The 24,405-nt window shown below is 36.2% G+C and overlaps 2 protein-coding genes across 3 annotated transcripts; both read left to right on the top strand.

The window, feature by feature from the left end:
* The first annotated feature begins 455 nt into the window (after positions 1–455).
* LOC110791851 (B3 domain-containing protein Os01g0234100) lies at positions 456–5,571 on the top strand. 2 transcript variants are annotated; one of them, XM_021996609.2, is made up of 8 exons: positions 456–630; positions 713–817; positions 2,187–2,218; positions 2,338–2,488; positions 2,596–2,802; positions 3,373–3,463; positions 4,046–4,506; positions 5,162–5,571. In XM_021996609.2, the coding sequence occupies exons 1-8, from the start codon at positions 586–588 to the stop codon at positions 5,357–5,359; spliced, it is 1,290 nt and encodes a 429-aa protein (XP_021852301.1). In that variant the 5' UTR covers positions 456–585; the 3' UTR covers positions 5,360–5,571. The 2 variants fall into 2 exon arrangements, with proteins under 2 accessions (XP_021852301.1, XP_021852302.1); XM_021996610.2 differs by having other exon boundaries at positions 457–630; positions 728–817.
* Positions 5,572–9,385: 3,814 nt separating this feature from the next.
* LOC110791852 (ras-related protein Rab11D) lies at positions 9,386–23,110 on the top strand. Its single transcript, XM_021996611.2, has 2 exons — positions 9,386–9,843; positions 22,319–23,110. Exons 1-2 carry the CDS (start codon positions 9,620–9,622, stop codon positions 22,767–22,769), a joined length of 675 nt encoding a protein of 224 aa, XP_021852303.1. The 5' UTR covers positions 9,386–9,619; the 3' UTR covers positions 22,770–23,110.
* The last annotated feature ends 1,295 nt before the right edge of the window (positions 23,111–24,405 follow it).

Here is a 24,405-nt window from a genome sequence, read left to right as displayed (position 1 = left end):
GCTTGTTAAAAAATATTGATGTTCGATTATGCTCGATCTTGAACGAGCTTTTACTCCCTCCCCCACTTACTTTTTTATTTTTTTTATTTTTATTGGATTCAACTGTCATTTCTTAATATGCGTGACGGTCAACACGTGACTCTTAATAAAAATACGGTTGAAGTAACCAGGTCTATCCGTGTCACATCAACCCCCGCAAGTTAATGCTTGGGAGTGGCTCAAGTGAAAACCTGTGTAGCTAAGCTGGTTAACCGTGCTAGGTGCTGGTTCAGTGGGGTCCCTTCTTCTTACCTTAAAAACAAAAAAACAAAAAAAAAAAACAAAAAATCACAAGTTGTATAAAAAATTAAATAGGGTATTTAATAGTGTCATTTTCAATTTGATACCAAGGTGCCATTTGCCTAATGCCTACTGGACTACTCCATACTTAAATTAACCTACCTGCTTACAACTTACGGAGTACACAAGTTACAGGTAGTATTATTTGGTTGGGTTCTGTTTGGTTCAATTCCCTCATTCGACCACCCATTTTTGTGAATTTATTTCTGGGGTTTATTATCATGTTCATGTTCATGTTCTTGGATAATGTCTTCTCCTTCTTCTCCTCATCCAATCCCAGTTCCATTCCAAGTTTGTATCTTTATCTCCTTCTCTATTACTTTTTCATCTTCTTCAATTGAGATTCATCTGGGTTTAAATTGATTGATGTTAGGTTTTTCATTTGCAGGCCGAAAGTAGTAAGCTGTTGAAGAACAAGAGGAGCAATAGGAATAGCATTAAGAGGACTTGGTCACATTTGATTCCTTGTTTTGAGACTGTAAGTTGTTGTTGTTCCTTCCTTCCATTGTTAAATCCCCTTTGTAAATTGTAATTACTGTGTTTAATGGTAATTTTGATTGATTCCTTTTTGGTTTGTGTTAAAAGTCAACCCACTTTTGACCTTTTTTTTTAATTGGGATTAGAGTGAAAGATCTAAAGGGGAGATTAAGAAGATATGGAATTGTTGTTTGTATTTGTATGCATGATTCTTGTAGTCGACAAATGGTGTAGACGGAATTTGATCCAGGTACCCATCAAGACTATACCAATTAAGCTAGTATGACATCCACATACATGATTCTTGTTGCTAATGGGTGATTGCTTGGCATTTGGCAAATTGATTGAACTAATTGTTGGGTTTAAGGAACCTTGGTATAGGGTGTAACTAGAGTTGTCAAAAAATGACACGATTCGAGAAATATCTCATGGGAATCGAACTGATTCGGTCCTGTGTGAATGTCAACTAGCTTAGTTGGTAAAATTTCGAGGGGTGTTACAATCCTGACAAATTGCCCTTTGCAGCTCTCTCTGCCCCAAAAAGATTCAATCTTGATTTTGATCGCATAGACCCACTGGCCCTGCATGACCAAAAGACTGATTACACCCGACCTGAAACCGATCAGTAGTTCAGTACACCCGTTTTGACATTCATTAGGATTTGTAGAAGAAAAGATACACCATTACCTTTATTTTTCAGTTATTGAGGAAATATATGCTAGTGCCATTGTCCTATTCATGACCTTGTATGTTAATGCGTATAAGCATAATCCTGTGTGCCTCTTATTTCAAGCAATTTGAGTCAATTAGAATACTTAAAAGTTACACACTGGTAAATGTGTGCTTTGCCGGGGTTATGCATCACCAATTAAGCTGGTTGATATCCACATGCGTGATTCTTGTTGCTAATGGGTGATTGCTTGGCATTTGGCAAATTGATTGAACTAATTGTTGGGTTTAATGGACCTTGGTATTGGGTGTAACTAGAGTTATCAAAAACTGACACGATCCGAAAAATATCTCATCTAAAATCAAACTGATCCGAGATCCGCATGGAACCACTAGCCTTGCATGACCAAATAGCGATTAGACCCGACCTGAAACTGATCCTTACACCCGATTTGACATCACTAGGATTTGTAAAAGAAAAGATACCGCATTACCTTTATTTTTCAGTTATTGAGGAAATATGTTAGTGCCATTCTCCTATTCATGACCTTGTATAGTTTCATGTTACTTTCATTGTTGTTCAAATTACCTCTAATGCATATAACTATATAAGCATATCCATGTGTGCTTCTTATTTTCAGCAATATGAGTCAATTAGTATATATTTCAAAGTTACAGACTGGTGAATGTGTGCTTTGCAGGGGTTACGGCATCAGCACAGAAAGCCCAAAAGGTTGTTCAAATTGTCTGAAGCATAGCCGTAGTAGTAGTAGTAATTTATGATAATCTGTCCGTCTGTTTAGTTTGTTTGTAGAGAAATTTCTGACAATGATGTTGGTGGTTTACTTGAAGACGTAGGCCGACCGGTCTAGAAAGTGCCGATAAAATTTTTAAGTCCGCAGTTATTAATCAAGCCGAAGAGTTTCAGTCCAAATTGGATCCCGAATATCCAAGCTTTGTTAAGGCTTTGGTGAAGTCACATGTTACTGGTTGTTTTTGGATGGTAAGTATAATTAGCCTTCTATCTTCTATGTGCAACTCCTAGATTTGACTGTTGCTGTATTTTTTGAGGAACTTATTCATTTATGTGTTCAACTTTGCTGGATACAGAGACTTCCGGCACCATTTTGTCAGACGCATTTACCAGTAATAGACACTTTCTTTACGTTGGAAACTCATAGTAAGAAGCTCTATAAGGCGAAATATCTTGCGAGCAGGCAAGGTTTAAGTGGAGGGTGGAAAGGTTTTGCTGTTTCTGAAAGACTGTTAGAAGGAGACGCTCTTGTGTTTCATCTAATATCAGACACCAAATTCAAGGTAATCTTGTTAAGAGGCATATCTTATCAGTTATTTGGATGAATTTTGTGATTGATATTTCTGCAAGGTTTTGCTTGCTACTCTAGGCTGATAACTTTGTAGGAACCACAATTAAGTGAAGAAAACAAAATAAATCTTGTAATGAATTCCCTCTTTGAACGGAAAACCGATTGATAGGCAGTTTCTTAGTAGTAATTCCGACTTCAAGAGAATTATAATGCATCTTAGGCTTTGTTCTCTTTACCTGGTTTTGTCTGATTTTTTAAGTTTCTGGTGATGTTTTCTGTGAGTGTTTTTTGCGTTTTCTGGTCTAGTCTGGTCTGATATAATAAACAATAAGAATAAGGTAAAAAGAACATAACATTACACAACATGATCCGAGCTTTCACATGTTGTGTCACTCTGTCCACCATCTCATAGGCAGTTTCTTAGGAGTGATTCCGACTTCTATAATGTAGATATCGCTCTTGATTATACTTGTTACAATACTAATTGGATTATAGGAAATTAGGAATCAAATAGTGAGCATTATTGTTAATCTTCTTTTTACTTATATAAGATCCTTTGTAGGTATACGTAATAAAAGAAAACAACTTGACAGAGGTAGACGGAACTCTCTCCTCCATAAATTTGAATACTCACGAAATACAAAGTGATCCGGGTAGGTTTTTCTCGACTTCTAAGTCTACTTATATTATACTTCCTCTATCCCATCTCCAATTAATCATGCCATATACCAATGTCAACCTTTGGGATGGAGAGAGTTTTGTACACTTCATCCGGTTCAAAAAAAAATTGCAACACTTTTCGTTTTGACACTATTCACACAACAACTTTGACCATATATTTTTACTAATTTATTAAAAGCAAAGGGTAAATTATTTTTTACCGCCTACCAAAGTTAGACAATTTTTTTTTACCACCTAAAAAAATAGGTTTTTACCACCTAAAAATAAAATAAAAATTGTTTTTCACCACCTCTTAACTATAAGATAGGCAATAACGTGACCATAATAAAAACTGTTTTTGACCACCTCTTTAACTTTGACTATAATTTTGAATTGAGTTTAATATATACTTTCATAATATTAAATTTTAAGATTCTTTCAAAAAAAGATAATTAGAAATAACTATAGTCAAAGTTGTATCTTGGCAAACGTGCTAGTCAAAGTGTTGCAATTTTTTTGAAACAAAGGAAATATATATGTTTCAGTCTGTCAACTTTGTCAACTTTATATTACAGGAATAGTTGATCAAACAAGTATGCAGCCACCTCAAAATTCAGAAAGCAATAGTACGGGAAATTCAGGGAGAGTTGTTGATGGTTTCCCGATATATGAAGAAGCAACCTTAAGTCCTAATACAGTCTCAACATTTGAGAATTTCAGCATCGTGATCAATGATTTGCTTAAAGACTATGAACTTCCTCGACATATTAAGTGGAGTTACTACAAATTGTGTTGCAGTCAAGATGCCTTACTCCACGAGCAGCTTCCACAATGGATGAATCACATTTTGGTGGGTGGAATCATAATCGAGACTGTCACCATTGCAGATGCGTTGAGACAGTGTGAGTTATCAACTCCGAAAGAAGAATTCGCCGTTTGGGATAAGACTTTAAGTGCACTTGAACTTCTTGGGATGAATGTTGGTTTTCTGCGTACCCATCAGCACCGTCTTCAGAGAATTGTGCATGATCCGGAGGTAAAGTGTTAAATAAAACTCTTAACTCATACCCTTCTCATTGATATCTCAAATAGATATAGTACAATAATTCCTAAACTCAGGCTTCGTTCTATTCAACTTATTTTGTCTGAACTTATATTATCTGAACTTAACTAAACTTATCTGAACTTATTTTATGTGGAAAAAAAAAAAACTTATTTTGTCTGAATATGTGTAAAAATGTTTTAAAAAAATTTTGGACTTATAAGTCAAAATAAGTCGAACAGAAGAGAGACGTATTAAGGAAATATACTATGACAGTTAAGATATATGACAGTTATAATAATCGTCATAGTTTGAATTATAATAACTCCCTAAAGGTGGAGCATGAAGATCTCGAGTGCCCATATTGCCAGGAAAAAACTCGAACTGTGCCTTCTCCCAAAGCTTTCGTGTAAATATCTGCTAATTGCACCTTCATAGACACATACAAATGACAGATAATCCCCTCCTTAATTGCATCTCGGATGAAATGACACTCTGACTGTGTATGTTTTGTCCTCTCGTGAAATACTGGGTTTTGTGCAATGTGAAGTGCCGACTAACTGTCACAAAACATACTCATACCCCGCCAGATCTCGAGATCGTATTATGATAGAATTATAATAACTCCCTAATTCTTCTATCTTAACAGGTAGCCATTGTCAAGCAGAAATGTTTGGAGCTGTGTGCTGAGAACTCGCGTGCAGAAGATGAGATCAGGAGTCTTACGGCTAGACTTGTTGAAATGAAGAAGGTTCATATAAAACGTGCAACTGATATCGATAATCTGAAGTCGAAGTTATCAAACCATGAAATCAGGTTTCAGGAACTGGTACATACCCCCTGGTGAAGTAAGTAGTGATAACGTATGACACAAGTAATGTTGGACAAATCCCGGGGGTGGATTCCGGGATTTGTCTAGCGTATTCCCTTGATTTTTTTTCCCAAACACGGGCACGTAAATGTAATAGGGGAAAACCCCTAATTCAGGTTTATTATTTGGCATATATGTTGATTATGTATTAGTACTATATATATATTACTTCATCAATTTTTGTAGGACTAGAAAACTTATCAAATTATCAGGATAGGTAGTCATAGTAGTATGGAGTACAACTTACACTCTCATTGTAAAGGGTATGTTTTACATTTTTTATTAGTTTCTTTGGAGACTGAAACCTGGAAAAGATTCTTTAAAAATAAAAATCCTCCTTTCATGGACTTCATCCGAAATTAATGGTCACATAATTATTTGAGAGTGCGACAATTAAACTTGAACGGAGGAAGTAAATATTGATGAAACTTTGAAATGAAGTATGCACGAGACTCCATGGGCTTGTGCGGCGCCGTTTCGCCATTCTTGACACTTTTATGGCTTGGGGCGAATCATCGAGAATGACCCTTTGTGCATAGTGTGAGCTCTTAAATTTTGATATTTGATGGGTCCAAAGTCCAAACAAACTATTTGTACTTGGGCATCCTAGGAAATATTTAACCTTTTTGCCAATTCCATTTTCATATGGTGAAAATATTTAACCGAAGTTCCATTTTCATACGCGAGTAAGAATAAAATTATAAATTGGACTGTAATTTTGGACCCTTCTCATATGGTGGCCTAGTGTTTGTTGCCCCTCATTTCACCCCTTAGGGCCAGGTTTGCTCGTGTCTCTTTTTCAAATGAGTCTCATGCACAACCGTCTCACGTGTCATGCGGGATCGATTCATGCCCTGTTAGCAAACTCTTTTACTAATTCTAAGATTTTTTGTTAAAAAATAAGGGTGCCGACGTGCGGCCCTGCACGTCGTGCTCGTGCAATTTTTAAAATGATATACATACAAGACATGACCCATCGTCTTGCCGTGTCGGGTATTCAACGGACCCATACTATGCCAGATCAATATTGGGTCGATTGAATAAATGGATCGAGCCTTAATGGTTCAAATTCTAGGGGAAAAAAGAACAACGAGTTTATCTTCAAAATTGAATGATTTCCTAATCTAATTAGACGTTAAAATAAATTAGTGACTCAGGCAGCCCGCATGGCCAAGCCCAGCTCTACATGAGACTAGGAAACCACAAAAAAGTTGAACTACGAACTTACAAAGTACTAAATGAGAACAAAAAATGCTGGATGTGGGGTTCGAATCCACGCGCAATTATGTGCAACTAGGGGTGTCAATTCTCAATCCGACCCAGTGAACCCGATGAGTTTGTCCGACCGTTTAGAATCCGAACCGTTTAGAACCCGCGAGTTAAAATCCGAAATCCGATCCGATCCGATTATATTCAACCCGAATCCGACCCAACCCGTTAGTATTGATCCGATTAAGATCTGAATCCGTTAACAGACCGATCCGTGACAATCCGGATCCATTTAATCCGATCCGAAGCGATCCGAAACCCGTTTATGATCCGATCCGTTTCAATCCGAATCCGTTCCAACCCGAGGAATATCCGTTTAATCCGATCCGTTTTTAATCTGTGACCCGTTTAATCCGACCCGTTTCAACCCGTGACCCGTTAGATCCGATCCGTTTTTAATCCGTGACCTGTTTAATCCGAACTAATTCCAACCCATCGATATAATAATATATTCAATAACTTATATTACTAATCTTAAATTCTTATTACTTTTAAAAGTTAGTTATTATTTTCGTCCCCGGCCTAATTAAGTCATCGATATGATAATATATAATTTGGAACCGAACTGCCCCAAATTCCAACCCGCTACCAAATAACCCGATCCGATAATTACCCGAATCAATATAAAACTGAATCCAATGTAACCAGGCTAAATTAGTTTCAATCCAACCCGTTTTAGTCTGTTACCGATTAATCCGATCCGATATGAATCCGATCCGAAATGAATCCGATCCGATATGAATCCGATCCGATATTAATCCGACCGACATGAACCCGAACCCGTTATAGTCCGACTAAACCCGTTAACAATCCGTCGTATTCCAATCCGATCCGATCCGACCCAAACCGACTACAATCCGACCCGTTTACAACCCGATCCGATATGAATCCGTGAATAAAAAATCCGACCCGATCCGGTCCGTTAAGTTTTCAATCCGATCCGATCCGACCCGTTAGCCAAATTAATCCGTTCCAATCCGATCCGTTTCAACCCGAATCCGATGAGTCCGACCCAAACCCGATCCGTTGATCCGATTTGACACCCCTATGTGCAACAGATCTTAAAGTCTGATCCGGACCTTCTACTTTGCGGGTACATACTACATAGTGTCACATTCTACGTACTACGTTATTAGTTAATTCTCATGTGATTGTGAATTTTCGATGATAGTTGGTAGATAGTCTATGTAAGTATGCACATCAATACATCATAGATCTGTTTGTATTTCAAATTCTTGTGGTAGTTTATTAGGGGACATTTTTGTCTTTTTAAATGAAAATATAAAGTATCACATTTATCAATATTAGTGTCAATTAACTTAGTTGATAAAGTGTTGAAAATGTGATGTCGCAGTGTGAATCATGCTTATGGCAGCAAAAAGTAATTTAAACTTAACACCCATTTTGATACTCTAACCTCCTAAAACATTGATTGTGTACTTGTAATGTTGTACGTAGTATATATGTAGGTTTTACGTAGTACTCCCTCCGTTCCTCTTCTTTTTTTTTTCTTTTTTTTTTTTTTTTTTTTTTTTTTTTTCCGGGTGTTTCAAAATGTTCTTTATATTTCCTTTTATATTATCACATAAATGTTTTAATATTCTATCAAAATTTGTGTTCAATGATTATTTTAACCAATTAAATTCATTGAGTCATTTAGTCTTTCACACTTTTTCATTGGGGCATTAAATTTTTATCATTTTCACAATATCAGAATTTTGATAAAGGTAAAAAGATTATAAATAAACGTAATTCGCCTTGTTTAAATAAAAAAGATAGAGGAATCTCAATGTACATTAATTAATCGTTAATAAACGTGTAAATCTCAACTAGCTACAATATTTGTTAAATTTTCCAATATAAATGTAAAATACAATTGGCACATTTTTACCCGGAGCAAAACCCGGCCACACACTAGTTTTAGAATCATAATGTGAATCATGCTTATGGCTGCAAAAGGTGATTTACACTTAACACCCATTTTTGGTACTATAACCTCCTAAAATAGGTAATTTACACTAACTCATTTTGGTATCTAACTCCTAAAACATTGACAGTGTACTTCTTAATTTCTTATCCCCCATGTCTTCCCATGAAACTTCCACCATCTATTCCTTTCTTCTCCATCAAGAGATGTTAATAGCACTGTACAAGAATATAAGATTCAACCTCGTGACATCTCGTTTGTAAATCAAATATGAAGTAGTTGAGTACCAATCTAAATCAAATCTTTTCATAATAAAATATAATAGACGATAATTTAATAAATCTTGAAATTTTTATTCATGTATTAACCCGAGACATTGTCTGAACCCAAATACTAGTTTGTGCTTATCGTTTAAGTCTATATTATCGTCGACTTATTTTAACTTATTCTAGACAAAATAAGTTTAGATAACATAAGTCAGAAAAAAACGGTTTTGTTCAGACGTTCCTTATAAGTTTTTTCAGATTAAATAAGTTTAGATAAGTTAAGAAAAATTCGATAAGGTGTATAATACGGAATATAAGATAAGTTCATACAAATTCAAATAATATAAGATTAAACAGAATCATACGAATAGAACGATGCCTAAAATACTCTAGTTCCAAGAATGTAAGGTTAGCCCCACATTAATTATTTATCTATTCACTAACATTGATTATCCCTCTAATTTACTCAAAACCCTTTCATTCACTTTTACTCCTTTTTTTTCAAACATCTTCATTTATACCCTTTTGTTATAAAATAAAATCCCCAGAAAAACATTCATTTTCATTCTTCTTTTCACATTCCTCCAAAAAAAAAATCTCCCCCAAAATCAATCCCACAAACAAAACCCACCAAAAAACTTTCACACTTTCTCCACAAATTCAAACTTCCACCCCCTTTTAAGATCTAACCCTTTTTCCCTTTAAAATTCAGAACTAGTATCAGCAACTAGCAGCAGCAGCAGCTTAACTTTGAGCTTGAAGAGAGAAACAACAATGGCGGGATATGGAGATGCGAGCCAGAAGGTAGACTATGTGTTCAAAGTGGTGTTAATTGGTGATTCAGCAGTTGGTAAGTCTCAGATTCTGGCTAGGTTTGCAAGAGATGAGTTTAGCTTGGATTCGAAAGCAACAATTGGTGTTGAGTTCCAGACTCGAACCCTGGTTATTCAGCACAAGAGCGTCAAAGCCCAGATCTGGGATACTGCTGGTCAAGAACGGTAGTTTGCTTACTCCCTTTGTTCTTTCCTTTCTATTTTAAACTGTTGTGTTTTCTTAATTTATTGGATTTGGGGTGTTTAATTAATTAATGGTGTGATTAGTTTAAGGGTTTAGGTGTTTAATTTATCTACTCCCCCTGTTCTTTCCTTCTATTTTGAACTGTTGTGTTTTTTTTAAAAATTTATTGGATTTGGGGTGTTTATTAATTAATTAATGGTGTGATTAGTTTAGGGGTTTAGGTGTTTATTTAAATGATTAGTGGTGTGGTTAGTTGATCTGATTTGCTGTGATCTGAGCTTTAATTGCTAAGTACAGTGATTTGTTGCTTGTTTATAAGATGGTTTTTTGGTTTGAATTGTGATTTTGAATGATGGGTTGTCAAATTTATAGTTGGATTTGCTTTGGGTGGGAATCTTGAACTATATAGGAGAGAATTTGAGCTAGGTTACTGAACTTTCGAGTTCATATTGTTTTACTCTATCGAAAAAGGATACATTTGAGGTAATTACTGAAATGTTGCTCTTCCATTTGAATGTTGTTCTTTGTATGTTGTTTTACTCTATCCAAAAAAGGACGCATTTAAGTGCTTGCTGAAATGTTGCTCTTTTATTGGAATGTTCTTTGTATATTGTTGTACTCTATCGAAAAAGGATACATTTAAGATAATTGCTGATATTGCTTTTCTATTTGGATTGTTTTACTCTATCGAAAAAGGATATATTTGAGGTAATTACTGAAATGTTGCTCTTCTATTTAAATGTTGTTATTTGTGTATTGTTTTACTCTATCGAAAAAAGGATACATTTAAGGTAATCACTGAAATGTTGCTCTTCTATTGAATGCTGTTCTTTGTGTATTGTTTTACTCTATCGAAAAAGGATACATTTGAGGTAATCGCTGAAATGTTGCTCTTCAATTTGAATGGTGTTCTTTGTATGAATTGCTTGGGGTTTCCTAGATGTTGCTGATAGGCTTATAGGCCGAATGAGCATTTGTGTGTGTCGGCATTGCTTTAGCTTCATTTCCTGGTCTTGTTATGGTATTACTTAGTACTCCGTATTCGCTAACACGAGATTGGGTACGGGTTGCAATTCGCTATCTAATTTGCTAAATTAGGCCAAAATTGTACTATTTTCATGTCTCACTTTTCGGTTTGCGGTTCATGGGGTGATTAGAGAATTAGGCAACACTAAGCTAGTTTGATAGGTGGTCATTGGTAGAGGGAATCATTTCTTCTTTCATACGACCCGTGTTATCTTTGGCACATTTTAAAGTTGGAAATAATCTTTGGATATTGACGATACAATGATTTTGTGTTAGACCTTCAATCGAGCAACACTTTGTTGCATTCCACCCTCTAGAAGTGGGACGCTCCATATGACAATAAGTCTAGATTATGGATGTGTTTTGCTGTTGGAGTAGTATTTTCCCTTACCTTGTACTCACCTTGTACTCTTGACTCTTGCGCTGCTAGCTGCTACTCCCACAAAATAGAAAGAACCGATAACACCAACTTCATGTCTAGTATTCTTCTTCAACGAGCTATGTTTCTTGAAGTCGGAATTTAACATTCACAACAATGTTTTCCGCCACTTAGCTAGCAAAATGTTTAAACTTTAAGAGCATGTTTGGTATAACACTTTTCAAGTGTTGGAATTTGAATCAATAAACTAATTCCATTACTTGTTGTTTGGTATGAAAGATGGGTAACACACTCCATTTCCAAAGGGTTAACTATTACCACCAATTTGTTACCTCTCCTAACCTTGTGGTTGTTAGGTTATGATTCATATGACAGTTCATAAATCATGCGGAAAAACCATAAAGCCAGGAAACATATTATTTACACATAATCATTTAGCATAGTTTAGATGCATACTCTTTGTTGCGTGCCTTCCCTAGCTGCGCCCGAACCGAACAAGAACAAGTCTTTAGGACTCCAAGTGTCGTCCCTCCGTAGATAGTCCACAGCACGTCCGGATCCGCCTTAAGATTGACCAACTAGAATCGCCCTTAAGGTTCTAATATTTTCGGTTAGGTAGGCAAGAATATTGGCTGATTTTTCTGCTTAAAAATCTTAGTTTTGAATACTTAAAACTTGTGTATAAATAATGACCCCTAGGCCTTTATTTATAGAGTTATGGAAAAGGAATCGTAATCCTTGTAGGATACGAATTAATTGAAATTAGAATCCTACATGAATTCTATTTAATTAATTTATCCAATTAGGAATAGAAATTTAATCATACACTGACTCTTGTAGTTTTAGGAATCACGCATGAGCACAAACTCACACACACACGGCAGCCACAAGGGCTGCCCATGCGCGTGCGAGCAGCAGCCCACGCAGCGCGACCCACGCATCCGTGGCCTTGGCGCGCGCTGGGCCTGCCTTGCGGTAGGCCTGGGCGCTGCCTTGGCTGGGCTTGTGGCGCGCGTGCTTGCTGGGCGATGGCCCGGCTTCGTGCTGGGCCTTCGTCCGCCAGGCCTCGTCCGATGCTAATTCGTACGATACGCTTCCGATTAAATTTCCAGTTCCGGAATTTATTTCCGATACGAACAATATTTAATATTTCCGATTCCGGAATTAATTTCCGTTTCGAACAAATATTTAATATTTCCGTTTCCGGAATTATTTTCCGATTCCGGTAATATTTCCGATTCTGACAATATTTCCGTTTCCGGCAATATTTCCGATTCTGGTAATATTTCCATTTCCAATAATATTTTCCGATACGTACCATGTTTCCGTTTCCGGCAACATCTACGACTTGGATAATATTCATATTTCCGATACGATCCATATTTCCGTTTCCGGCAATATCATCGTTTCCGGAGTATTCATTTCTTGCCTGTGACGATCTTAGCTCCCACTGAAACCAAGATCCGTCGGTTCCGAATATTCATAGATGGAGTATTTAATGCCATTAAATACTTGATCCGTTTACGTACTATTTGTGTGACCCTACGGGTTCAGTCAAGAGTAAGCTGTGGATTAATATCATTAATTCCACTTGAACTGAAGCGGCCTCTAGCTAGGCATTCAGCTCACTTGATCTCACTGAATTATTAACTTGTTAATTAATACTGAACCGCATTTATTAGACTTAACATAGAATGCATACTTGGACCAAGGGCATTATTTCCTTCAGTCTCCCACTTGTCCTTAGGGACAAGTGTGCATTTCCTAATTCCTTTGTCGCTCGATGCTTGCTCTTGAACATAAGGTAAGAGTTGTCATCCTTATTATGTCCAGAGGTGTTCCTCGGTTTCAGAGTTCAACTGATCAAATAAACAGATAATCATAGCCTATGATTCATCCGAGCACGGCCATGCATTTCACAGTTTCTAGCTCTCCGAGTGGCCTTGTACAACTTTTAAGCATCTCATCCCGATTTATGGGAGGACAATCCCAATCTTGCGATCTTGAGATTAGACTTCGTTTGATAGGTGATTACCTGAGCGTTGCCTTTATAGCCTCCTTTTACGGTGCGACGGTTGGTCAACGTCAAAGCAACCAGTTCTCAAACAAGTAATCTCAAATCACTCAGGTATTGAGGATTTAGTGTCTAATAATTTAATGAAATTTACTTATGACAGACTTTCATTTCTTACAGTAAAGTTTCATAGGTCTTGTCCGATACTAGTCTTCCCAAAGTAAGTATCTATGCAAATGATTATGACATTGCCATGTCCACATAGTTCAAGAAACAGAACTACTAGTCATCTTGCATTCTAGTCGTCTAACGTTTTCTATGCGTCCAATTTTATAGAAAACTCCGACTAGGGACCATTTTCAACCTTTGACATTCAAGTTCACTTGATAGACATTTCTTAGTCACAGGACTGGTCCTGACAGTCTATCTTGAATATTTCGTCAAATTTGAAGGGACTCATCATTTAATACTAAACCAAGATTAAATGGAATATGAAAATACATTTCATATATGATAAATGTTCAACCCCAATGTTTTACAACCATGGGCCTCAAACCCATTTTCTAAAACAATTCATGGAATTCAAAGCTATGCTTGATTTCCAGTGCGACAATGTGAGTGTTGCTTCTCACTTGTTGCATAGGTTTAGTTATCATGCTTTGCCAATCTTAACATCCTTTTCATCGAATGTTCTTTGAGATATGATGATAAGATCTTTTCGAGTTTGTTTATTATGTGATCTAGTCTTTCTTACTACATTAGTGGTTCTACGCATTTTGCAATGAAGAACCATTAAGTTAGCAGACGTTTTTCTTGCTTCAAGAGTGGTTCCACGCATTTTTCAATGAAGAACCATCAAGCCAGCAGATAGGTGATCTACCCAAGTTCAGTGAAGAACTTTAAACAACCCTGTTTTATTGCTTCTTAGGCAATAATTACTTTTACTTCAACTGTATAGGTTGCTAGTGATGCTTTGTTTGGATTTACCTATCCAAGCAGTTCATAGATATGTGGAAGACTCTCTAACTATATCTTAGAACATAGAAATTAATATTTTAATTTCCCACGCAACAACTCATGGTCTCCAATCCATGTTGCCATTTCAAAACACGATGCTCTATAGCTCGTCCTTATCAATGGTTAACTCCAAAGGGTCTTGCTTGATCCTTTGCCAGTGTTTATGCGTGTAGCATCAATATTTAGCGTATCTTTATTTCCTTGAATCAAGAACTATTCCTATGTACCTTTTCAAGTACCATAAGTATTCTTGATCTCAATCTAGTTGATCTTCACTTAGATCAATAGAGATTGGTATATGTTCGTCATGCCTAAAGTCATACGATACGTTTTTGGCGATCCTCATATTATATCATACATGATAAATTCTTTTGCAGAATAATTCCCAATTGAATTCTATTCATGTAACTTTAGCTCATTCAATTTTAGTAGATACTGAATCCAGCTAAATTCTTTGACATATAATATAGGTTAAGAATCTCATTTAGACTCTTTGATGTTTAACTTAGTAAATGCTTATACATAGTTCAAACATTCTTTACTTAGATTTATTCACATGGGTCGAATATCTCCAATGGAGACTTTCGTGTTTGATTTAGTAAATGCCATTACTTAATCTAAAACAATATTATAAGATCTTTGTAAATAGATCTTAATACCCAATATGTACTAAGTTTCGCCATGGTCCATCATTGATGAATAATTTCAAATCTAAGTCATTAGCATTTGAATGTTATTTCACAATAGAGAGATATGTGTGTGATACACATAGGACCAAATAAGTTTTTATGTACTCCCACTAAACTTCTTATACATCTATAAGAATCATGTATATTTTATGAAACTAAAATGCTTATTAGCTTCACTTAAAATACAGTTCCAATTCCCAATTGCTTGCTTAAATCTGTACTTAGATTTTATAAGCTAGCTTTCCTTTTCAAGCATTTATTTGGATCCACAAATCCTATGACATGCCATGTACATAGTTTATTCCAACATTTGATTGAGGAATACTTTTGTCATCCAATTGCCATATTTACCAATATGCAATCATTGCTTGAATTATAGACTTGAAGCATTACGATTTTGCATGAGGTTTCAACACAATCCACATCGTGAATTTGCTTGTAACTTTTAGCAACTAATCTAGCTTTGTGTGTGAACACAATTCATGTTTGATGGTTTTTATCCTTAAAACAAACTTGCAACCAATAGGTGTGAAACTATTCTTGCAAATCAACAAAATTTCAATTTTGTCATCAAAACATTGAGTATGTTTTATGGCCTCTAACCATTTAAAAACATTTGAGTCTATATATGGCCTCTAACCATTTTAGGGAATCTGGGTTTCGTCATAGCTTTCTTACAAGTCACAAACTCATTAATCTACATGATAATAGTTTGACTGCAAGTTGTAGGTTTCTTCACTATTTAATAGAAGAATCTCATAGCTTCATTGACCTGATCTCTATGTTTCTTTACTATCTAATAGAAGAATCTCATAGTTTCAGTGACTTGAATTCTATGCCTACTTGGGTATATAACATCAAACAATAAAATATCAATAGCCACTTGAAAGTCCTTTGAATTTTCTGTTCTCCTTGAAGCACTTGTAAAGTCTTCTAAGAGATATCTATTCTTTAAAGCCACTTCTAACGTCCTTAAAGAATAAGTTCGGATTTTCTGAAGCACTTCGAAAAGCCTCCGGAATGTCCGTTTATGTTTGTTGTTCGCCTCGAAAACTTTCGAGGTCTATTTTCTCCCACTTGTCATTTTGGAAACGAATCTCCAAAAGGACATTATTTCGAGCAAACAAACATTATGTTCTCAAAAATTCGTGGTAGAAACAATACCCTTGTGTCTCATTTGAATAAATCACAATGAAACATATATCTATGCTTGGGCCTTAGTTTGTTGAATAACAAACACTAAGCTCCCACTGAGTTTAGGAACTCTTTAGATATATTATGAAAAGATATTCTGAAATTACTTTTCAATATCTTTGACGAATTTGGTTTAGTTTGGTGGTAGTTGAGCATTTTGTTTTAGAAATTATAGGAAAAGTCTTTATGATTCATCATTGATCGAATCAAGTACTAATTGACTTCGATCATTCCAACGTAGATATGCCATATCTTATGGACCTAGATTGTGAACACACAATCATTGATGATCATATTTGGTCTCAAGTAATCATGAACATGATCTAACCTAGATCTTTATGATTTCTTGCCAAGTGGATTTTATACTTCTGAATCTTTGAACTAGCCAAACAGATTCAAACTTATATCACATTGAGTAAATAAACCTATATTCACTCAAATCCATGTGAAATAATAAAGTCATAAAATCTTTCTTTAGCTTTGAACTCTATTGTCTAGGCGTTCTAACAATAGTTCATATCTTTTGTTACTTTCAACAAGTAAGACTAGTTGTCTTAAAATGATCTAGAAATCAATCAACTTTCAAAAGTTTATCAAAATAGAGCTTTTTGAATGTTAACTTGTTGATATGGTCTAAGCAACAATGCCAAAGATTAGTGGAACTCAAATCAAGGGGTTGATTTGAACCTAGTAAAGTTCTTTAAAGAGTTGTTTGTTTTAATCAAGCATATTGACTCAACCTGTAATTGACCATTTCATTCAAATAAACAAACAAACATTGTCTTTGTTTTTTCTTGAATGTGAGTCTTTCTGTGTTTGAAAACAGAAATTTAGGTATCTTGATTATGGAACAAAATAGCCATTAAGTTCCAGCCTTTGAAAGGACTTAAAACAAACTAGATGACCCTACAACTAATGTAGCATTGCCATGCTTCATTTCCCACTTGTAGGTCATTAGTGTATCCTAGCTTCCATTGTTTGAGTTATTACCGAAGTAAGAACCTCAAGCGGTATATGATACCAAGGAAGTTTGATTGCTAGGTCACTTCTCTTTAAACATAAACTTATAGGTAGAAACGGAATCGTAAATTCCTTTCATTTGTTCCTCGTTTTCCTATTTCTTGTACCCTTTCTTACAGTCTTAAGAATTGAATTCTTTAGTGTTGACTTTTATACTTTGTTAGACATGTCCAATGTCACCAACAAGGTTCTTTACCATTTTAATTTATGTTGAATATTTTGTTTCAACTAGATGATCTTACCAGAAGCTTCTAAAGTTCTCTAAGCATCGATCTATTCGAATGTCTAGGGACTAGACTCATTCGAGAATTAAATGGACAAAGATATTAGGTTGTTAACCATTGGTAAAGCTGAGCGTATTAGACTCAATGCTTTATGATCTCAAAACTACAGTGTATTTTGAATTCACAAGCACCAATTGGTTTGCCATTCGATTTTGATATTCGAAAACAACCATAAAAGTCGATATAAGAAACGTACATTTTAAATTGCTCACTTTCTCTCTTTTCCGTGAATCGTTCTTGGATTCACTACCAATCGAGGAAATTTACTGTTACCTTTCTAAAAGGATTTATTGCAGTGCAAGATATTTAATTATAAACAATAATTAAAACATACATTGAAGCATGCAAAGTCTAAACATTTATCATGAATAATAACTTGAAATTAAAGCAACCATGCAATTCAAACAAGTTATTAGCATTTTATTCGATTTTATTGTTCCGGCAGGTGTGAATAAAATGATTCCAAGACCCTAAAACCATTGAAGAATTAAGCACAGTTTGTCGACTCAATTCTAAAACATTTTAGGTAAGCAAAAGCCTTTTGCTAATAGTCTAGAAACTACTCTTGGTTGATAGGTACGTCTAAGAACTTATTAGGTAAACCTATCGATTTTTCCACGACATAAAAGGACTCCTTACTTATATCGTTGAGTTTCACCAAAACTAACATGTACTCACAATTATTTGTGTACCTTGCCCCTTTAGGACCAATAAGTAACACCTCGCTGAGCGAAAACTATTACTAGATTGATGTAAAGGATATCCAAGCAAGTGTATATTTTGGAATGGCACCTTTTAACTCAATTTTTAAGTTTGGAACTTAAGGCTCTTACTATGTTGGTTAGATTTTAAGTGAACTAAAATCCTTAATCATGCAACATAATCAAGCTTTTGATCTCATGCATTTTAAGACATATTTAAAACAATAAATAACTTAAAACATGCATAAGATATTTGTGATCTAGTATGGCCCGACTTCATCTTGAAGCTTTGACTTCAAAGTCCGTCTTGAAAATCTCCGTGGGAGGCACCATTTTCTTCAAATAGGATAAGCTATAACTAATTACAACTATTTGATGGTTCGCAGGCCATATTTGAATTGAAAAATAACTTTGGTACTTTAGACCAATTACATTCAAATTAATGGTACGCAGACCATATTTTCTATCCTATTTGGGCCATACTAGTCACTTCATAACCTGCAAAACAGTACATATACAATATATACCATTCACCCATTCATTATCATGAATGGCCCACATAGCTGGTTAGTAAAACACATTATGCATCACGTAAACATTTGCAGCAATTAATCAAGGGCACCAATAATCTACCAATTATTCAGTCCTTATTAATTCTAATCAAGTTGTTTTAACCTTAAGGATTTGTAGACCTAATCAAGAGTTTATGACTAAAAACGCTCCCACTTAAACCAATAAATTCATATGCTTTACCAATTTTAAACATAAAAATGTATTTCTAGTCCAACCGGAAACATACAAATTTAATTAAAATTTAAAGCTCATATCAATTTATAATTGAATCCAAAAATTTAATTTAATTTCAGTCGTATTTAAATTAATTCATGATTTTAATTTTAGTAAAATAATTAGAATAAATAACATTTATTATAATTATAATATTCAAAATTAAAATCCAAGAAAAAAAATTCAAATTATTAATTTTAAAATTAATTAAAATTACGTGAACTGAAATTTTCAAATTAAACATTCTAAACGATCTAATCGTAACGCAAACACCCTACGCGTTGCACGCCCATGGGCCGTACGCACACAGCCATTGCTGGCCATGTGCGCGCAGCCCATGCGCTCGTCGCATAGCTGCTGCTTCCCTATCGCAAGCCTCCGCACGCATTGGTGCTCGCTGCGCGCGCCAGCGCTCATCGCACGCGAGCTATCGCTCGCAGTGCGCGCGCGCGACATCGCTCGCTGGGCGCGCGACATCGCTCGCTGGGCGCGCGAGCCATCGCTCGCTGGGCGCGCGACATCGCTCGCTGTGCGCGCGAGCCATCGCTCGCTGGGGCGCGACATCGCTCGCTGGGCGGGCAACATCGCGCGCTGTGCGCGCGAGTAATGCTGGGCGCAGCGCTCGTGGCACGCGAGCTTGCGCTCGCTGCGCGCGAGGCTGCGCGCTCTTGTGCGAGGCAGCGCGCGTTGTGGCGCAGCTCGCTTGCTGCCCACACGCGACTGCCTTGGCTCGCTCTTCGCCCATGCCCATTCGTTCATTGCTCGTGGCACACGACACAAGGCAGGGCTGCTGCCTTGTGCTCGTGCACTACGCCCTTGCTCATTGCATTCGTGCCGCACGGGCGACGAGCTCCCTTGCTCGTCGTCGCATGCCCGCATTATACAACACCCCTTAAGGGTAACACGAAGCGTCCATTGCTTCGTGCGTGCAAGTTTTATGAACGAATCGCATAAAAATTTAAAATTTATTAATGACAAATTAATAAATAATATTAATTTCATAATTTTAGGGCGAAAAGTCGAAAATTTATTATCCAATTGATTTCCGATTGTTATGGATTCAAGTCTAGGTCATAAAAATTTAAAATTTATCGTAAATTTATAATTTTTATGGTGGTTTTTAATCATAGGTTTCTAATTAAATTACAATTAATTATGAAAATCAAATTAATTCTAAATTATTCTAATTTTCAACAAATTAATCATAATTACAAATTAGATTGCATAATTAACAAGACTAGGCATTCAAACTTGTTAAACATATGCAGTAGGTCAATCAAAAATTCAAGATTTATCAACAAGAATCGCAAATATTTAATTTAACATCTTAAATTTACGAAATTTTGCATTCGAAAAACTAAAACCTTCGAAAAGTCATAGTTAGGCTTCGAATTTGAGAATTCTGGGTTCGGCAGAAAAATACTATTTTTGTCAAAATTTTAGAATGCCTTTTACATGCGGAATTGACACAAAAATCACTCGATTTGGATGAGTAACGAAGAAACTGCCGAAAAACTGCGTACGTATAATTAAATAAACGCAATTTGCAATTAATTAACAATTACGAAAATTAATCACCCCTTTTAATTCTTGCAAATTTGTAATATTTAACCATGTTCATGCAATTTAGATTATGAAAATAATAAGGGGCTCGTGATACCACTGTTAGGTTATGATTCATATGACAGTTCATAAATCATGCGGAAAAACCATAAAGCCAGGAAACATATTATTTACACATAATCATTTAGCATAGTTTAGATGCATACTCTTTGTTGCGTGCCTTCCCTAGCTGCGCCCGAACCGAACAAGAACAAGTCTTTAGGACTCCAAGTGTCGTCCCTCCGTAGATAGTCCACAGCACGTCCGGATCCGCCTTAAGATTGACCAACTAGAATCGCCCTTAAGGTTCTAATATTTTCGGTTAGGTAGGCAAGAATATTGGCTGATTTTTCTGCTTAAAAATCTTAGTTTTGAATACTTAAAACTTGTGTATAAATAATGACCCCTAGGCCTTTATTTATAGAGTTATGGAAAAGGAATCGTAATCCTTGTAGGATACGAATTAATTGAAATTAGAATCCTACATGAATTCTATTTAATTAATTTATCCAATTAGGAATAGAAATTTAATCATACACTGACTCTTGTAGTTTTAGGAATCACGCATGAGCACAAACTCACACACACACGGCAGCCACAAGGGCTGCCCATGCGCGTGCGAGCAGCAGCCCACGCAGCGCGACCCACGCATCCGTGGCCTTGGCGCGCGCTGGGCCTGCCTTGCGGTAGGCCTGGGCGCTGCCTTGGCTGGGCTTGTGGCGCGCGTGCTTGCTGGGCGATGGCCCGGCTTCGTGCTGGGCCTTCGTCCGCCAGGCCTCGTCCGATGCTAATTCGTACGATACGCTTCCGATTAAATTTCCAGTTCCGGAATTTATTTCCGATACGAACAATATTTAATATTTCCGATTCCGGAATTAATTTCCGTTTCGAACAAATATTTAATATTTCCGTTTCCGGAATTATTTTCCGATTCCGGTAATATTTCCGATTCTGACAATATTTCCGTTTCCGGCAATATTTCCGATTCTGGTAATATTTCCATTTCCAATAATATTTTCCGATACGTACCATGTTTCCGTTTCCGGCAACATCTACGACTTGGATAATATTCATATTTCCGATACGATCCATATTTCCGTTTCCGGCAATATCATCGTTTCCGGAGTATTCATTTCTTGCCTGTGACGATCTTAGCTCCCACTGAAACCAAGATCCGTCGGTTCCGAATATTCATAGATGGAGTATTTAATGCCATTAAATACTTGATCCGTTTACGTACTATTTGTGTGACCCTACGGGTTCAGTCAAGAGTAAGCTGTGGATTAATATCATTAATTCCACTTGAACTGAAGCGGCCTCTAGCTAGGCATTCAGCTCACTTGATCTCACTGAATTATTAACTTGTTAATTAATACTGAACCGCATTTATTAGACTTAACATAGAATGCATACTTGGACCAAGGGCATTATTTCCTTCAGTGGTAACAAAGTGTTACCTTCCTCAATCCCTAATTTGATACAAGGGATTGTTTTTCTTAGGTATTCCAAACAACAAATAATGATAACACTTAACATTATCATTTCTTCTTCTAAAATGTTTCCATTCCATTTCCTTTCCTAGATTCATACCAAACATGCACTATAGGTTTTAGTAGCACCACTATTACCGAATTACCGCAACTAGATTTTCCTACTTGGAATTCATTTATTCCATGATTGATAACTTGCTACAATAAAAAAATCCGTATAGTTATTTCCTTACACAACTTTGAAATGGAAACAGGTACAGAGCGGTCACAAGTGCATACTACAGGGGTGCTGTAGGTGCATTATTGGTTTACGACATAACAAAGCGCCAAACCTTTGAGCACATACCAAGATGGTTAGAAGAGCTACGAGGCCACGCCGACAAGAACATAGTCATCATGCTTATCGGGAACAAAACCGATCTCGAGGATCAACGAGCCGTTGCAACGGAGGATGCCAAAGAGTTTGCCGAAAAGGAAGGACTTTTCTTCCTAGAAACCTCTGCTTTAGAATCAACAAACGTGGAAACGGCTTTTATTACCGTATTGACCGAGATATTCAGTATCGTGAACAAGAAAACTCTTGCTGCCAGCGAGGATCAAGGTAACGGCGGTAACAACCCCGTGCCGTCGGCTGGAAAGAACCTCTTGGTTCCTGGTCCTGGTCAAGTAATCCCAGAAAAGAAAGCAATGTGTTGTAGTTCATAAATGGTGGTTTGCAATTTTGGTCTTATGTTAGTAATTTGTCTATCATTTGTTGGTTTTTACTTTGAAATTTTACTGTGTTTGAGAATGAATTTCGGAGATGATGAGATCGGGGTCGGTTTTTGAAAACGGGTGGGCGGGCGGGTGGACGGGGTGTTGGTTGCTGAATTTGATTTGTAAAAATCTGTTGGAAGGAGGTATAGCTAGTTGATCTAATGCGTGATATAGCATGATGGCTATAAATGTTAGTATGTTACACATTTTAATCTTTATGTTTCACCATGTCTTTATATAAGAGTATTTGAGTTGGAAATTAATTAAAGAATCACGTATTGTTCATTGTAGTTAGTTAGATATACTTCGTACTTCAATTAATACTTAACCTTCTTATTGGTGCGATGGTCCCCTTTATAGCCAAACTATGGAGTACTCTGTAGTTTATAGGCTCGGGTGACGTCCCAAGTTATTACACGGATTATGACTTCTTTTTACATACACAAAGATAACTTTTAAACATTTTAAATTAACTTTTATTCCGACGTACAATATTTTATTGTACACCATTAGTAAATAAAATTTGTGTTGTCTAATATAGTATGGCCCAAAGTTTAAGTTCTTATTATTTAAACATGAGGTTGTGGATTCGATTCCTATCCTAACCATGTAGGTGAATTGACATATAAATATAAGTTATAATAAAACTCTTTAGAAGAGTGTCACGTGGTAGATAGACCATAATATAAACGTTTGTTAATAGATACAGAGTACTGATTCACTACATTCAGTGCTAGAGACGTTTGTTTTAAGAAAACTAGATGAAGGACCCTACTGAACTGGTACCTCACACAATAATATAACAATATTGTTTCATTCATTATACGAAAATGGTAGCGACCGCTAAACACAAGACCACGTAAAGGAGAAGATCAAACTAAAGGAATTACGCAAGTCACTTTCTGTGTTATGATACTTGTGAATCCATGATTCAAAGTTTCAAACATATGCCCAAAAGAGCCAAAACACAACAGCCATGCACCACTAGATCCAAGATCCCCCACACATGACTGAGACAATCAATCTAACAGGGATTCTATTTCAAAGATAAGATCAATTTTCTACATTTCCCCATTTCAAGGCAAATTTAGGCTCCGTTTGGTAGGGTGTAAAACGTTTTTATGGAAAACAATTTTCCCCTTTTCGATCGTTTTACGTTGTTTAGATTCCGTTTGGTTTGGTGTAAAACATTTTAGGTGCAAAATGATTTTCCATGGAGAAAAAATTTCAAAGGGAAACACAATTCCTAACTAGTTTGACAAGAGATGAAAAACAAATTTCCACAACTCTTTTCAAGGGTGGAAAAACCTTTTCCATTTGAAAAGAAGGGAAACCACTTTTCGACCATCTCCCTTCTTCACCATCTTCTCCCATTTTCTTTCAAGGAACAAAACAAAGGAAAACTAGTTTGAAATTCTGTTTTCCCTTGAAAAATCATTTTACACTGAAAGTGTTTTACACGAAACCAAACAGAGCCTTAAGATAGCCAAAACTCTTGCATGTGCATGGTAAGGAGGAAAGAAGGAAAAGTGATTGTTTTCCATCTCTTATCCAACAAAACAACGTAAAATGATTGAAAAGGGGA

The sequence above is a fragment of the Spinacia oleracea genome, chromosome 3 (genome assembly GCF_020520425.1).
Source record: "Spinacia oleracea cultivar Varoflay chromosome 3, BTI_SOV_V1, whole genome shotgun sequence".
NCBI classification, from domain to species: Eukaryota; Viridiplantae; Streptophyta; class Magnoliopsida; order Caryophyllales; family Amaranthaceae; genus Spinacia; species Spinacia oleracea.
The sequence above is the reverse complement of the archived record's forward strand: the minus strand, read 5'-3'. Positions and strand labels throughout refer to the sequence as shown.